This window comes from Solanum stenotomum, chromosome 7, assembly GCF_019186545.1.
Source record: "Solanum stenotomum isolate F172 chromosome 7, ASM1918654v1, whole genome shotgun sequence".
In the NCBI taxonomy this organism is placed as follows: Eukaryota; Viridiplantae; Streptophyta; class Magnoliopsida; order Solanales; family Solanaceae; genus Solanum; species Solanum stenotomum.
Window position 1 is genome coordinate 48,504,623 of NC_064288.1, and position 18,471 is coordinate 48,523,093.

Consider the following 18,471-nt stretch of genomic DNA (forward strand, 5'->3'; position numbering starts at 1 on the left):
TTCTAAGTCATTCAATGGTACATGAATAATACTATCATAATATGTTCGTTTATTATCATAATATTAAAATGATATAATTGAGGAACAACTTTTGTATCACCAAATCAATCCTCATTCCTTAATAAGACACTCCTAAAATCCTTAATGATACCATAACAAACATTCATGAAAAGCTGCACAAATCTTAATATATATATATATATATATATATAATGATGGTATGAAACAAACTAAAGGTGAGTTGAGTTTTTGCTAAAAAGGGAGCACACAAGATAATTTGTTTGAACCGAAAGGACATAAAAAGAGTTAATTAATGTAATTTTCCCTTTAAAACAAGGACAAATTACTTATGTACACAACATTACTTTACCTATTCTCAATATTTCCCTACTCTTTTACTAAAATACAAAAATCCCTTATTTTCCCCCAATTCAACTTAACCGGATACTTTATTAGTTTAAGTATCCGCCCGTTATTAATTAAAGTATCTGCGCTGCTATATTATGCATCCGCCCGTTAATTTAAGTATCCGTCCGTTATTAATTAAAGTATCCGTGCCAACTACTTAATAATTTAAGTATCCGCCATTTATTAATTAAAGTATCCGCGCTGCTATATTAAGTATCTGAAAGACACTAAAAAAAGGGATTTTTGGTAATTAATGAAAGAATAGGGATAGGAAGTAATTTCTTTCTTATACTATGTGATTTGCCTAATTTTTACTTAAAACAATCATGAGTTGAGCCCAATTCAATCCCTCTTTTCAACCTGTTTCTTTAAAGTTTAAACCTACGTCTATTGTCCATCGCTTTTCTCTAGAGAGCTAGGTTTCCGTCGCGTCAGCCTTTTCTCAGTGTGCGGAGCCCGTGTCCACGTTTCCGAAGGCATCCCTCTCTTTCAAGAGGATTCGCAGCATGTCAAGCCGTTATATTGACATAATACATAAATATGTTTTTAATTTGATTTTATTTTATATTTATGTCATTTAATTTTAAATGTGTACAAATAGACACTTAAACTTGTATAAAGTTGAACAAGTAGACTCATGAGTCCTACTTGACATAATACACGTAGGATGCTACATAAGACTCAAATTTCCATGTAGGATGCTACGTAAGACGTGTATGTCTATTTGTTCAACTTTATATAATTAAGTGTTTACTTGTGCACACCCAAAGTTGGAGAGCATAAATATGAACTGCGACCAAATTAAAGGATATGTTCATGTATTATGCCAGTTAAATTTCTAGTAAAGGAACCAAGAAGGTTGGGCGGTGAGTTTGTGGTTGTAACCCCATATTGTAACTCAGTTGTTTAAAATACAAGGAATATTAAAGAGAAAAAAAAATTAGTTTTTGCCATTTTCATATTTGTAATTTTTGGAGTTGTTTCTAAATACTACTATCAGATTATTAAGAATACAATAGCTTTTGACCTGATAATTTGCCTGTATCCGTAAAGATGTTTTAAAAGAATTTAAAGTTTGGAAGGATTTTTTTTTTTTTTTGTCAGGTGTTATTTAGATTAAGGGGGTTAAATTGGGCTGGTCATGACCAAATTCGCTTTTTAGTCCAATTTAATTCAATCGAATCAGCCCAAAGCAAATTTGGATGGGTCATGATTCAATATGATTTTAAATTTAGTCCATTTTATATTTTTCAATTTCAGTCTAATCCACTCATTTGATACCCCTAAATCCTAATTATAAAAGTGATTTTGACATATTACAAAGTCTTCACATATATTTTGAACTTCATATCCAGTCAAACTACATCACATAATATTAAAACAGAGAGATTGTATAACTTAGAGAACTAAATAGGACCCTGCATTTTTCAATAATGGCTGAAACAATTTTTACTTTCACTACCAGCCTGTACAAACACGCTTCACTTTGTGTTTGTTTTGAGGATTTTATCAATAATATTTTTTAAAAAATTTTGATTGAATTTGGATAACACCCTGTAATATTACCCTTTTATAATATTCATATATATTCAATTTAATTTAATATAATATGTCATATCATATAATATGTGGTCATAATATTAATAATGATATTGAGACTTGAGTGAGTGTCGGCACCACAAAAATGCATGAGAATAAGACACATATATTCCTTTGATGTGAATATACTAATGTATTATAATTTCTAAACAAAAATTAATATTTTCCTTTCACTCAAAACATTTTTTTAGATCTTCAACTTGCAAATTTGGTGATACTATATCATGTTAATATATATATACATACTAAGAGTTTATGTTTCATTTATCTTCAATAATAAAAAAAATGATCTATAAAATAATATTTTTAAAACCACAAAAAATAAATGCTCTTAACGCTTGAGGCTTACGCTTTTACGTTTGAAACTTACCCCTACAATTGTAATCTACCTCTTTTATTTGTGGATCAAAGTATTTCCCCTACAATTATAATCTACCTCTTTTATTTGCGGACCAGAATATTTTTGACAGGTTCGCTTGAAAAGGCCTTTTCAAAAAACTACTAATCAATACATAAAATAAAATCACTCATCCAATTAATGCAATGATATTAATCTCATTTTGATTAATTATACACCCTCCTTTTTTTTCTTAATCAAATCAAAAGTCATGTTGACAATTATCTACTTTGTTGTTTGTTTTAACTTTTTCACCAATGGATAGAAAAGAAAAGGAAAACTTGGAAAGGGGAAGTACATAGACTAGAAAAGAAGGTGTAAATGAGGCAAATGAAGACAAACATAAAAGTGGAAATTGTCTGTTAATTTTGTCTTCAGTTGATGCAGAAGATAAATATTTTTTGGAGTATCTCTAGAAGTTCGAATTTGTCAAACTTTAGACATTTGTTAATGGAGATAAATATTTATTTTTGTTTTTGAAAATATAACTCATTGTGTTGAATGGAGACTTTTAATAATTTCAAGAATGGAATAATAATATTTTTTACTCCTAAATTTTTTAATACTCTTCATTAATATGCATAGTTATTACCGCTAAAAATTATTTTTATTATAGTGGCTTAATTTATATAGCAGCAAACTGGAAAAATGATACATGAAGGAGAAAGGAAAAAGAATAATAGAAAAGGATCATATAAATTTAGGGGTGTTCGTGGTTCGGTTTGGATCGATTATTGATTAAAAGCAAAACCAAATCAATCTAGTCGGTTTTTTAAATTTCTAGAACCAAACCCAGCCAAACGAAAAAAATAACTGTCTGTTTGATTCAGTTTTTTTGGTTTGAAAGTAATAAATTTTTTGAGGACATAAATATATCGATAGACATAAACTAGTACATGAACAATCTACATGAAAGCTACTATCGGTTCAATTAAGCAATACTAGAGTTATTATTTCACGAACAAAGTGATTCAATTAAGAGAAAGTGTGATTATCTTATGTGAGGTAGGGTAGGTAAAGATAAAGTAATTGATTTTGATGGACTTGGACTTAGGATTGTAATTATCGTTAGGCAAAAATTTAAGTGTTGGGCTTGAGAAAATGATAAAGTTAAAGACATAAGTAAATCAAAATTTAACAAAACATTTATATTTTATTTATGAAAAATATATAAATAATTATAAAATTTATATATCTAATTTATCGGCTCGATTTGGTTATTTTTGTGGTTGTTTTTTAGTAAAACCAAAACCAAACCAAATAGTATCGATTTGGTTCGGATTGCGATTCGATTTGATTTTTTTAATATACTCGTGTACTATTAGTAATAATTTAAATACGCCCATAATTATATATTTTTTATTCAAGTTTCATTATATTTTGAGTCTAGATGTATTCTTATTATTACAATTTGACACAAATTTGTCCTTAATTTCGATGAAGGAATACTTGTCAAACTGAGAATTAAATAACTCATTTCTATTTTTAAATACTTGATTTCTTTACAACCCGTTTAACCCGATCCGGCTCATGTTTTTCCATTTCACAACTATAGTTATGATATTGGAATGAATTATTTAATTCTAAGCTTGATATGTGCCAAAGCATAATGAGAGAAGGATATATTTAAACTAAAAATGTTTTTTTCTAAAAAATTACCAATAATAATATGACTAGGGCAAGTAGTAACCAATTTTTTTTTTTACTATTAAAACACAGAATTCAATTAGAAAGATTTAAATAACAAAAAAATGTAGACTGGACCCAAATGCCATAATGTCAAAGGATAGAGTTGGAGAGTAAGCAATTGAAATTTGAAATTTGAAGGAAATTTGTTGGCACTTAGCTTTAGGTCTATCTAACATATTCCATCAGCTATTCATTTTTTTATCTTTTTTTTGAGCTTGAAAGGATGAATTTTCAATCAGTATGGTATAACAAATATTTTCCATGTGTATGAAAAAGAAAAGGAAAAAGTATCTTATTAGATATACATTCATACCATATATATATTAATTCTACTTATACTTTTAAATAATTATGTATTTTGCCACTAATTAAGAGTTTTCTATCATATATTGAGGAAAATACACCTAGATACATATATTTTTGTTGCTAGATACACTAAACTAGAGAGAGACGAGTAAGATAATCATGTATGCTAGATACATATGAATCACATTCGATACAAACTAGATACATGTATATATATGTATGTATTTGAAATAGATACATAGGAGAATGGCGAGCGAGATTTATCTATGTATTTCAGATACATGTGAATCCACTTAAATACAGTGTATAAACAAATTACAACCAATTTTGACCTCATATATCCCGAGAGACATAAATTTGGATGTATCTAGACGCACCAAAATCTGATAAGATTCATAATATTGCAAACAAAAATGTATCTAAGTAATTAGCTTCTAAACTAGTGAAATTTCTTTAAGTTTTTCAAAAAAAAAAAATATCATGCTAAAAATAATGAAAAAATACAGTAGTAATAAAAAATAATATACAATAACAAAGGCAAAATGTAATAAAGTTAACATAAAAATTTGAAAAATTAAACAGTAAAAAAGTAATAATATAAATAAAGAGAAAATAAGATAACATTCAACAACTTACTAACATTTTAATTTAATATAATCCTACACGAAATATTGATACTTAACATGTCATATACTTTATTATTGAGATGTCCAACATGTATGCATATGCAACATGTAAGAATTGTACATGCATCATGCATGATGATTATTAGAATAATTATTTGTTGAAAATTGATTACGACGATCAATAAGGATTAGTAATATTAAAATATAATGCAAAAGACGACAGACATGCTCATTCTCAAAGAATGCTAGATCCGCATTAATAGGCACACATATTCCTATGTCAATTATTTTATTTATATAAAACACTAATTATAATATTTACATCTAATTAACATATAAAATCATATGTATATATTACATAATATTAATTAAAAATTAGTGTAATGGAAAATAAGACAAAACTTGTTTTGGGTGGGTTGACTTCACTGGATGGTGTGCCGCAGTGAATATTTTCAGAACAATATCACTACTTTTACCAATAACATATACATATTTATTCATGGAATTAAATACGGATTAGCCCCTAATTACTTTTATTTTTTGCAACACATAATCACCTTAAACTTACCTTACAAATCTACAAATAAATTTTTTATAGTTATAGAATTAATTAATTAATTATGTGAAACCCTTTTTATATATCCAAATGATCAGTTAATAATTAATTAGTTAGATATCTAAAAGTGAATCTAAAAAAAAGAAACGATTAATTAGTATTACTTAATCAGGGTACACATAAATTAAATGTTTAAAGAATTTCAACTCACAATCGATTTTTTTTTTTTCCATTTATTATGCAACTACATATTCAATACTTGAAATGAAGTATATTAATAGTAGTTGATAAACCAAACTTTCAATTTCATCCACCAATAATATTAGAAATCAAAAACAAATAAATGAAGTAGTTGATCATACTTGATATTTCTTTTGTGTCACCACGAGTCATATATGGATAACATTTGCATTTAATCATTATAATGTTTTTTTTAGTTAAAAGGATCATTAATTAATTAGGGCCAACCATTTTATCATCACTAGACTCAAGAAGCCCGTGATATATAATTATATATAATGAACACCCAATAACATATATGTAATATAGTTGTTAAAGAAGAACAACAATATGAAAATTAAACATGTAAACTAATACTTTATGCCTTTTTTTTTCTTTCTTTCAAAGCTTCAATCACAGCTCCAAAATACCATGCCAGCACACGTGAGGAGAATTCAAAAGCTGTCCATCATTAAGTTCTTTTTGCTTTTCCACTACTCGAAACAAAAGTTTATTTATCGCGAATCAGTGAGAAATTTGTACAATATATAAAATATGATTTTTTTCACTCATTTTTCATATAATCAGCTCATTAAGAAAATGTCTGGTAGAAAATATACTCTATCATTGAAACACTAAGAAGCTTCCTAAATTTTTCGTATGATTTTTTTTTTTGATTTCTCATTTAGTGTCTGGTATCCACATTAGAGTTCGACTATTCTGAATTCACACCGGATAGGGGCCCATTTAGAGATAGCGCTCCCTACTAAGAATTTTTTCATGCTCAGAGCTTAACTCGAAAAATCTGGTTAAGAGAGGAGGAACTCCATCCATTGCACCACATCTATTGATGTTCGTTTGAAAATGTTTTTTTTTTCCTTTTACAATAATTTAATTAAAATATCTGTAAAAAAATCGGTGGACATTTTTCAGTGGAGAAATAGTAAATTTTTAGTAGCGTTGGTTGTTAAGCACAAATTATGCATAATAAAATTTCAAAAGGATTCCGAAAATTTGACGACTACGCTGAAAATTGGATTTGGATCAGAATTTGTTTCAATTTCATTTTTTTAAAAGTACGAAATATAAGCTTTTGGTATTGAAATAAAATTACAAGAAAATAAAAATAAACTTCTGAAACAATTTATATTTCTTATTAAAATATTGATTAGTTTTATATCTTTAATTACTGAGTTTTTTTTTTTTGTTTCCCAATCGGTGTTCGGGGCCCACATTGGAGCTCCGACTAAATTCGGATCGCGCACTGCAGGCCCATTCGGAGGTGGCGATCCCAACAAGATTTTCTCCATACCCAGGGCTCGAATCCGAAACCTCTAGTTAAGGGTGAAACACTCTCACCAGTGCGCCACAACCCATGTTGGTTAATTACTGAGTTCACATATGTTTTCATTCAACTATATTATTACTGCATAGCTGGCTAATTTTATGTTATTTTTTAACAATTGACTAATCCCATAATAAATCTTTAATTTTTGAGATTCAACTTAATCAAACCTAATATTGCATAATGCCTATATTAGGTATTTGCTGAGTCATTCCATAATTTCCAACTAATTAAACCACGTAGCCAACTACGACACTGATTTTATTCCTTCATACTCAAAACCCCAAATTATGTATATTTAGCTGTGTTTTCAAGAATTAAGTCATGTATATATTTATTAAATAACTAATTATATACTCATTTTGTCTCATATTAGTTGATCACCTTATTAAATAAAAAAAACATAAATTGATTTTTTCCCATATTACCCTTGCAGTTAATTTTTTTTTTGAAAGTGTTCACACTTATTTGTAAAATTGCAAAGAAGTTATTAAAGAGTGAATTGGTAAAACTATTTTTTTAATATGCGTATTTTAAAAAAAGTGATCAACTCATATGAAACGGAGGGAGTAATAATATAATTAAGTAATTGGTCCGAAGATTAGGGGTAGGGACAAAGCCCGTGATTCCCGACGCAAAGGAAGCTGCAAACATGCAAAAACAAATTCATCCTTTTCCTTTCTTTATTTATGTGTTATAGAGATCAACATCACATACAGCAAGACATAGTACACTTGTGTGTCAGCACTATAAGATAATAACTATATATATTCATATTCGATATTTATACGAAACACATTAGTATACCAATAATTAAGTGATAGCTATATTTCTTTTTGGTAGAAAAGATACTTATATTAATAAAAATAAGTATGTTTATTTACAATAGAAGAGCAAAGCAACATGAATTAGACTTGGTGATGACAATAGTAAGTACTTAGCTTCTTTTCAATTATAAAGCACAAATTAATGTTTAAAATCAGTTAAAGGATGAAGCAGGAATTTGGCAAAAGGGATCAGGCTATTATAGCCAACATATTTGTTAATTACTACAAGACTCTTCTAGGTACAAAAGCCACCTATAGAGAGTTAAAGCTTTAGCCTAGCCTCTTACAGAATGGTCCAGTTTTGTCCATGAGTCAGCAAATGGAATTGTTAACACCATTTACTAAGGAAGACGTTAAGACTCCCATTTTTCAGATTTATTGCAATAGTCAAGATGGCAAAGGAAGTGGACTTTTTAAGTCTGCTTGGGGAATTGTGGGTGGTGATATCACAACTGTTGTCCTAGAATTTTTTCGGAATGACAAACTGTTGAATTCCACTAATATTGCTTTGATTCCAAATGTAGTGGCACCAGAAAATATAATGCTAGCCAATATAGGCCCATTTCATGTTGTAATGTGCTTTACAAATGTATATCTAAAATGATTTGCTTTAGACTAAAGAATGTCATTAACACAATAGTATGGATTTCCATGAAGGTTTATCAATATAGTTATGACATGTGTAACTTCACCCTCTTTCACAATTAAAATTAATAAAGAGGGGCATGGTTTTTTTTGCTGGAAGAAGGGGACTTAGACAAGACGACCCCATGTCTCCTCTATTGTTTGTGCTTGTAATTGAGTACCTCTGTGTAATCTTCCAGACTTCACTTATCATTCCATGTGCAAGAAGCTGAAGCTATCCTAATTTGATTTTGCTGATGATCTAATGATTTTCTGTAAAGCTAATGCTACTTTTGTCCGCAGAGTAATGGAGGCACTAGTACACTTCAGTGGTGTTACAGGGTTGGTTGCAAATATGGAGAAATCTAGTATCTTTATGCAGGGCCGATTCAATAACATTGGGGGCCTAAAGCGAAACTTAAGAGAGGGTCCTAATATTTTATTTTTTTCATCATATATACTTTAATTTAAAATTACTTTTCTAGCTATTTTAAATGCGAAATCATCAAGTACTGTTTTATAATCAATTTATTTTAATAATTCCTTTACAAATGATAATATAGCTAATTCATTTGATCTCTCTTAAGACATTGTTGATCTTAAAGAAGATTTAATCAATTTTAATTTCAAAAAAACTTCTTTCGGCTGAGGCGGTTACAGAAACTGTTAACATTATTCTATAAGCAATATGTGTATTTGGAAAGAATCAAGTCTTTTTATTTCCATTAGATCATTATCTTCTACTTGTATTATTTCCCTTAACACTTTTAGTTCAAAAAATAAATCTAAACCATCAATATCAGAATAACTATTATGTGTTAAAGAAAGTTCAAGGTTAAGACAATATCTTTTAAATTCTCATCATCTAGTGATCTCAATATTTTACCACTAAATAAGAAATTAAAAATATTTTCATATGTTTTTCAATTGGTTCAAATCTATTTTGAAGTGAAAAAATAGTTTGATCTACTCTATATATATAAAGCAATCAACTCTAAAAGATTCTTCAAGGGACTTTGTGATTTCGCTATCCATATTTTCATCAAATTGTTTCATATGAAATTCAGGTTTATTTTCATCTCATATGCAATATCCTTAGTAGAAATCATAACACTCATCATATAATTTTTTTTTAAAAATAACATATATAAGTAATTATTTTTAAAAAATGCCCCCCCCCTCCCCCCAAAATATATGGGGACCCAAGCGATGACTTTAGTGGCCTAGGGGTTAAGACGGCCCTGTCTTTATAGCAAGTGTGGATGAACTAATCAAAGATCAATTGCTATCTCTTAGTGGCTTCACTTAAGGTATATTTCCCATCAAGTACCTTGGTTTGCCCCTCTCAGCTAAAAAATGGAACAAATTAGAATGTCCACAACTAGTCGACAAGATTACTAGTAGGATCAACAATGTGTATTTAAAGCAACTGTCATATGCTGGAAGATTACAAGTGATACTATTTGTTTTGTTTTCTATTCATAGCTTCTCGAGATCTGTTTTCATCTTGCCCCAGAGCATACTGAAGGCAGTGGATAAGAAGTGCTGGGAGTACCTCTGGGTAGTACAGAAGAAAGAGAAAGGTGACACTAGTGGCATGGGACAAGGTCTGTTGCCCAAAGAACTTTGGGGGGCTTAATATTAAGAGTTGCAGGAACTGGAATGTTGCTTCAGTTGGAATATACTATGGCAATTATCAGAGTAGAAGGATTTGTTATGGGCAAAATGGGTTCATGGTGTATATATGAAGACATATACAAATATTTGGACTTGTTATTAATCTGTGTATATAAAAATCAGAATTACTGATTTCAATAAACTTTGCAAAAACACGAAGTAACCAAAGTTTAATAAACCAGTAAGAATAGATGAACAAAAATTAATTGACAAAACTAAAATATGTAATAAACGTACCACAATCTGGAAAAAACAGAATCAGAAAAAGATCAAGCCCACTGATTGCACAGTGTCCCCTTAAGGAAATTATTCCCCTCTAGTATCCGAGGTTTGATTTGGAATATGTCCTCCCAGGATAGAATGATCTCAATCACCAGTGTATTGATACCCAAAACGCTGGTGTCAGCGAATCACTCAATAGCAGTAAAGTACACGAAGAAATTTTGTGCAGAAGAAGAAGAAGAAATCAGAAAAACTCGTAAGGAATAAATCTGAAGAAGGCAAGAGGAACTGGTTCCGAAAGGTTGCAATCCTTTCAGAATCCACACGACCATTCTTGAAAGTTTGCAACATTTCAAATAGTCATGGCTGTTTCTGAAAGTTGCAACCTTTTAGAACAGTCACTGCGGGAAATTTAAATAAAACGGGAAAGATTTAAATAAAACGGGTCGCGCATGGATCCGAGTCAGGTCGGGTTAATTAACTAATTAATTGAATCGGTTAATTAACTAATTAAAACGTTGGCCATTTAATTTAATTAATTAAATAATTAATTAACTAAAATAATTAAAACAAACTTTGTCCAAAAAATAATCTCTCGATCGATCATTTTTCCAAATCCAAATCCAAATCCAAATCCAAAGCCGAGCCGAGCCGAGCGAGCGACGACGACGACGGCACGAGGGGGGTCCCTCTTTCCAACCCTTTTAACAATTAATAGGAGTGTTTCTATATTTAAACTCTCTTATTTTTCTTTCCACCACCGATGAGGGACAAATGTCTTTTCAATAAAGCATAAGAGGACTTTTCAAGTTCTCAACTTTTCAAGTTCCCAACTTTTTCCAAGTTCCTCTTTCATCTTCCCTCAATTTCCCATTAACTCTTGCTACATACCCAACAGGACTCACCAAAAATCGCAAGATAGCAGTTGGTATTGGAAAAATACTAATACTTTAAAGGAGATGATGAGGGGCCGATACACACAAGGGAGATACCAGTTTACTCATAACGACCAATATTCTATTATAGGAAGCTATAATGTTATGTTGGGACATCAAAACACACTAAATATGCAGAACTCATCTAGACTACACTTTCACAGCCAAAACATCGATTTATTGTGTGGTTGGTTGTACAAGGAAGACTACTTACAAAAGAAAGATTAAGGCATCTCACTATTTCAGTGGAAGATACTACATATTGTCTTTGTCTAAGTCAATCTCTAGAGACTCAGTTGCACATCTTTGCAGAATCCTCTTGGATAGAGACATTGAGAGATAGCATCCAACAGTGGGTACGACTAACCATACCTAAGGGTTAGGTTCAGAAAATTCTGGAAGGCATAAAGAGGAAGAACTGGAAGCAGTTTTAGAAGGAAGTGATCACATTTATTTGGGGAGTGGTGATATATCATACCTGGAAAACAAGGAACTGGAAATTTTTTAGAGGATCATTGGTGAATACTGATAAAGTGTTGGTACAAATTAAGAAAAAAGTTATAGAAATGTTAGACTTAAATGATCTAGGAAAGTTAGCAACAGTCAAATGTTGATAACCAAGTTACTTAGTGCCTAATTGTTTTTCTTGTTTAGTTGGTAACCTAATCATCTTAGTACTCTTCCTAGAAGGTGGCTGAGATGATAGGGGACCTAGGGTGAAATTTTCTTTGTTGGTTAATGGTAATTTAGAGTTTTACCTAAACATAAGTATGCATTAATTGTAGTAAAACACAAGATTGATAGAGTAATTTAGGAGTATTTGAGGCTTTTCTCATTGAATCTAAAAGGCAATATGTATTTATATGAGTTCAGAATGTTGAACTATGACCTAAGTGGACTAGACTTCTACTTGTACAATGAACATAGGGTTCTATAATGTGTATGACTATTACATTAGATTGAACACCAACTCAACAACAGTTATTCCATTCGTGTGCTACTATCCCTTACACATTTCTGATCTATTTCAACTTCTTCGACACTTTCCTCAAGCTAGTGAAAGGTGCAATAACCACTCCTAGCTTGCTTCAAAATCCTACAAACATCTACTTAGTTAGTGCTTTTGTATGGATGTCAGCTATAGCTGATCCTTCGACCTAACAAACCGTGTGACAAGTTGTCGACTAACAACTGTTTCCCAACAAATCCCTACATATTAACAAATCTCTACATTTATACTATTTACTTGGGGGATAATATGTAAATAATAATTATTAAATAAATCTCTACAAATTAACAAATAAGTCCCTTTTCTAGAATCCTAGATTATTCCAAGGACTCTCTATGTAAATCTATTATATTCTAGAATCTACTATGAAAAATCCCCACATTTTTCTAGAATATTACACTAAGACTAAGTCATCTTTCCTATGTAAGCTTCCACATAGATAATTTTAACCACGTAGCGCCTATCTAGCGTGATGATGTGTCGGATCATCACACAAAGATCTCTAATATCATTAAAGTATATGATTATTGAGAGGAAGGCCGAAATGATGGAGATATAATTTGGTTAAACATAACGTTATATTAAATAAGTTTGTCAAGTGGAAGGACAATGAAGTCGCTCAAGAATTAAAATAAGATCAAATGGGACAAATTTAAGAAAGGAAAGTTTCCTTCTTTCCAATGTGAAAGAGCAACAAAATTTAGAAAATCTTCTAAATTTATATTGGAATCTTTTGGTATTGATGGTATAAAATATTTGGATAATTTCAATATTTCAATCTTCATCCCAAGACTCATTTGAAATTAAAATGTATTTTTGACTTATCGAGACGCAGTCAATAAATAAAAAGACTATTTTATGTGTTTTTTTGGTAAACAATAGGTATGTTTTCAACGACGTTGAAGGGCTTGAAGCAGTCCACAAAATATTTTTGGGAAAGGAAAATCCTTTTGGTAAGAATTTGGTCAGAATGGTATTTTATCTATGTTATTTTACTTTTTAAAATATTTTTATTCTTTTAACTTTAATATCTTTTAATTAAAAAATGGAAAAAAAGATCAGTTTATTTTAAAATAAAAAAAAATATTATAATTTTTTTAAATTTCTGGCCAAATTTTCTGGCCATTTAGCATTACCCAATATTTTTTTGGAAATAATAGCCATGTAGTACCATCTTATTTTATACTCTCTGTTCTCCCGGTTCACTTTAACTTGTTCATTATTTTTCAAAAAATAAAATTTTCATTTTTATGAGTTTTACTTATCACTTTTAAAATATCAAAAATAATAATTATTATATTTTCCATATTTTGTGATCTTAGCATTAATTACTTATTATCAAATTATTTTTTAAAATTTAATACTAAATATTAATTAATACGGATAGTGTGATAAAATAGTCATATCAATTATTGTTTTCATAATGAATGTGCTAAATCAAAATGTAACATATAAAAGTAAACGGTGAGAGTATGATAAAAAAATAATGTTTTAACGGATACAAAGTTTAATGTGTTAAGTTGACATATATATTATATTAGTTGTAGTGTGAAAAAGAATGAAAATTATTGAAAAGTTAATTTGATAAAAATACATCAAATTAACATTTTTAACATCCAGTGATGATGAACTGGCCATATTTTGTTTTATTTTTTTTGTTTTTAATGCAGGAAAAATAAGGTAAGGAAATCTAATGGAAAAAAAAAACAAAAGAAATCAACATATTTTTGTTTTATTTTATTTTATGTATTAGACCAATTTCAATCTTAAAAAAGCACTCCAGTAATGAACTTTCCATATTCTTTCTTCTTCTTGAAATGTAGGGAAATAAGGTAAGGAAATCTAATGAAAAAAACAAAAGAAATCAGCATATTTATTATTTTTAACTCTCTTCGTTCCTTTTTAGTTGTCATAGGCTTCTTTTTGAGACTCAAACGATATGAATTTTGATTAATTAACATTTTAAGATGCATTATTTCATCATATTGATATGAAAACAGTTACAATTTATAGTACTTTCCATATTATTTTTATCTAAAATTTTATTTTAAAATATCGAATGAAGGTAATCTAATTTAGCTTTGAAAAATAATCAATTTAACTCTCGAAAAACGTAACATGACAACTAATAGTAACATAAATAGTATGTATTTTGACCAATTTCAATCTTAAAAAAGCTCTCAAGTAATGAACTTGCCATATATTATTTTTCTTGAAATGCAGGAAAATATTAAGGCAAGGAAATCTAATGGGAAAAAAAACAAAAGAAAGCAATCTTATTTTTTCCGTTTGATTGATCAAGTAAATGAAACTTAATGGAATTTATAATTGTCTCAATCTTATTTTTTTCGTTTTTCTTTTTATTATCTAAATACAGGAGCTAAGACCATTCCTGCCGAAACCCTCCCCATTCTTTGGATTTTATCAATCAAATGAAATAAAAAAAAGATTTATCTTTTTTCCTAAGATGATCAAAAGTTAATTTTAACTATCAATTTTTTTTTTGGAATAATGATGTTGAGAGGGGAACTTTCGAAATTTATTCAAAATTTTGAAAGAGAAATATATATATATATATATATTAAAGTTATTAATGTATTGATGTCAAATGAGTATTTCATGATGTCTCAAAACACAATAATGTCTCATAATTAAAATTAGGATAAATGGAGTATTAATATATATATATATCTTGTATTTATGAAAAAAGAAACCCTTTCTTCCTTTTATTTTTTAAAATGAACAACTAAATGAGCATTTTTCGTGACAAGCTGCTTTTGTATTGATGCCTTACAACGTAGAGCTGGCCTCACATGATGTAATGTCTTTTTCTTCCTTCACGCAATTATTTTCAAGCTTTAATTAGGCCTAATACATATTCCATTTAGACATTCAAATAAAATCATATTTTTAATTGAGCACTTCATCAATTTCTAATAAAGTGTTTTAGTTAGATATTTTTGATTCACATGTTTTGAATTTTTTTGTGTGTTAATTCTCATTTCTCTGTAGGTAATTAAATAGTTAATCATGTAAAATATGTCACTTTCTTTAATCTTACACATTCGACTCAATAAGCCGTACAATCTTAAACATTTTCTACTTGAGATTAATATGTATAATTAACGGAGATTACATGTTTAATGTGACTAACTTAGCTATATGATAAATAAATGAAAACACGCACAATTTTTTTTCTTTTACAAAATTAAATCGAAAATATCTGATTAGAACACTTTATAATTAGGAGCTGAGATGTTCATTTGGAACATGACTTAGTTTGAACATGTAAATGGAATATCCTGAAAAGTATATTAAGCCATTTAATTGTTGTATTATATCATGTGCATCATCCATTGCATCCTGCATGTATGCATGGATACATATTAATAAATTAATTACAGAGTTAGATAAATAATTGCTAAGAGAGAGAGAGAGAGTCTTCCTTCCTATTTTGACAAGTCTCTAGGGTTTGATTTTCCCATTTGTTCTAAGTAGAACTGTTACTTTCATTTTTCTTTTCCTTTTCCAACCTCAATCTATGGAATTTTCCCCTTCTTAAGGTTAGTTTAGATCTATGTTGTTTGTAAGAAACCCTAATTCATCACTAGATATGCTAAAATAAAAAGATAAACTTTTAAGAAAAATGTTGGAGGATAGTGGTGAGACTGGTTGCAATTCAAAGACAAGTTCTAATTTTGGGAAAAATGAGGATGAAGTACTTGAGGAGAACGCTTCGAGCAAGTTTAAGGATGGAGGAAGCTCAAGTGAGAGTACACTTGAAGAGAGCGAAAAGATCAAGCCATGTGTGAGACCTTATGTTCGATCCAAGATGGCTAGACTCCGATGGACTCCTGAACTCCATCTTCGTTTTGTTCATGCTGTGGAAAGACTTGGTGGACAAGATCGTAAGTATTAACCTTTGGTTTTGAATTCTGTCTAATAGTTTAAGCTTTTAGATGAGATGACTACACAGTTCGTTCAATGGTGATTTGTCTTATCTCGTTTGCTTCTTTTTGGTGTAGGAGCAACACCAAAGCTAGTTCTTCAAATGATGAACATCAAAGGACTTAGCATTGCTCATGTCAAGAGTCATTTGCAGGTAGATTAGAATTTCTACTATACAAAATCAATCACTTAACCAAAAAAATTAAAGCTTAACATATATAATTGCTTGCCCTTTTCTAATTTCTCTTTTGGATTTGTTTCTCATAGATGTTTAGAAGTAAGAAGATTGATGACCAAAGTCAAGGTATATATGTTATTATTATTATACATCTTTTTGTTAATTTCAAAATTTAGGGTTGTTTTAGTAAATCTTAATGATTCCAACTTCTTTCCCAAAGGGATTGGACATCATCACAAGCTTTTTATGGAAGGTGGAGATCCAAATATATTCAACATGATCCAATTCCCTAGGTTCCCTGCTTACCATCAGAGGCTCAATTCAACTTTTAGGTATGTAATGCATATGATTCACATCTTTCTTGCTTTCCTTTCTCTTTAATTCCCTCATCTACTCACTCATCTCTCAGAAGCAGATCTAAAATTTAAACTTAATTAGTTCAATCTTCACAATCTTTGACACTAAACTCACTATACTTTTGAAATTATGGATTAAAATATTAATATTTGTAGATTTTTTTACACTACATCGTGTCGATCAATTATTAAAAATAATTTTTTTTCACTTTTTCTAGGTATGGAGATGCTTCTTGGAATTGTCATGGTAATTGGATGCCTAGCAACACAATGGGGCAAAGGATTCCCTCTTTCATCAATGAAAGATCCACTTTACAAAGAAATGAAATTAAAGATGTAATGGGATCATCTATAGGAAGCCCTAGTGGTGAGCTCACTAGGTTGTTTCACATAGCTTCAAAAGCTCAAGCAAGAGCCTTTGTTGGAAATGGAATTACTTCTCCACCAAACTTGGAAAGAGCCATAACTCCTTTGAAAAGGAAAGTTTCATCTAATGACCAAGTTGATTTGAATTTATATCTAGGGGTAAAGCCAAGGAATGAAGTGACACCAAATCTTGATGATAATGATAATGATAATGGGAGTAGCTTATCATTATCATTATCCTCACCATTGTCATATTCAAGGGCTACAAGGTTTATAGAAGATGCTAATATTGATGGTAAAACAGAAAATGCAAGAAGAGGGGCAAGTACTCTGGATCTGACTCTATGAATGAGGACAATATTCTAAGTGAGATCTTGAGGTACTTGTTTCATATTGTTGAATCTTGACAATGTCTTTATAGCACCTTTTACCAAGCTGTAGTAGCATTGTACCATTACTACTACTATATAGTACTCTTGGTTTTTGTTTGTCTCTATGTTATTCAATACAAGTATTTCTTAGTAAGATATCCACTACTTCAATTCATTACTGTGTGAAGTGTTAGAACAATGGTTTAGCCTCATCCCTCATGTGAATTCGTATACTTGCTCCATCTCAATTTACGTAGTACTTTTTGAATTTCGAGAGTCAAAACAAGTTTTCTTTTGACTGTGATTTTTTCATACACCTTTTAAATATATTGAATTATCAATTATTGAGACATAAAACTTTTCATATAGTTTTCAAATTAAATATAGACATTTTATTTCAAAATACATAAAGATTCCATGTTTAAATATACTGTCAATTTAAAATGTTTGATTTTTAAAATTCAAATTACACCACATAAATTGAGACAGAAAGAAGGCACACATTCCATGGATAGAGAGAATCATATATGTGTGGAGTTCCAAACATCATTGAAAAAGTTGAGATTCATCTTTATGTGTGTGATTATCCAAATTACTAGGATTGTTTTCTTTCCAAGAAAATGACAAAATGAGCATGAGAAAAGGATGACCAGACCCTTGAAGTACGGGAAACTCTTTGGTAATTGTGTTTGGACTATTGTCTCAGACATACTATTAGGAGTGTGTAACAAACCTCTGTCCAACATCTTAAAAACTTACTTATAAAAATCATCATAGGAACCAGAAAAGTCTATATAAAGAATGATATAAGTG

General features: G+C 29.7%; 1 protein-coding gene across 1 annotated transcript; it reads left to right on the forward strand.

The window, feature by feature from the left end:
• The first annotated feature begins 15,869 nt into the window (after window positions 1-15,869).
• LOC125870869 (two-component response regulator ARR1-like) lies at window positions 15,870-17,839 on the forward strand. The gene is made up of 5 exons (XM_049551420.1): window positions 15,870-16,347; window positions 16,465-16,541; window positions 16,655-16,691; window positions 16,786-16,897; window positions 17,140-17,839. The coding sequence occupies exons 1-5, from the start codon at window positions 16,086-16,088 to the stop codon at window positions 17,633-17,635; spliced, it is 984 nt and encodes a 327-aa protein (XP_049407377.1). The 5' UTR covers window positions 15,870-16,085; the 3' UTR covers window positions 17,636-17,839.
• The last annotated feature ends 632 nt before the right edge of the window (window positions 17,840-18,471 follow it).

Bases quoted from the DNA above. Each gene is read 5' to 3' on its own strand.
- LOC125870869 (XM_049551420.1), top strand. From the start codon at position 16,086: ATGTTGGAGGATAGTGGTGAGACTGGTTGCAATTCAAAGACAAGTTCT. The intron at 16,348-16,464 runs GTAAGTATTAAC...TTTTTGGTGTAG, and splicing joins AAGACTTGGTGGACAAGATC to GAGCAACACCAAAGCTAGTT. The intron at 16,542-16,654 runs GTAGATTAGAAT...TGTTTCTCATAG, and splicing joins ATGTCAAGAGTCATTTGCAG to ATGTTTAGAAGTAAGAAGAT.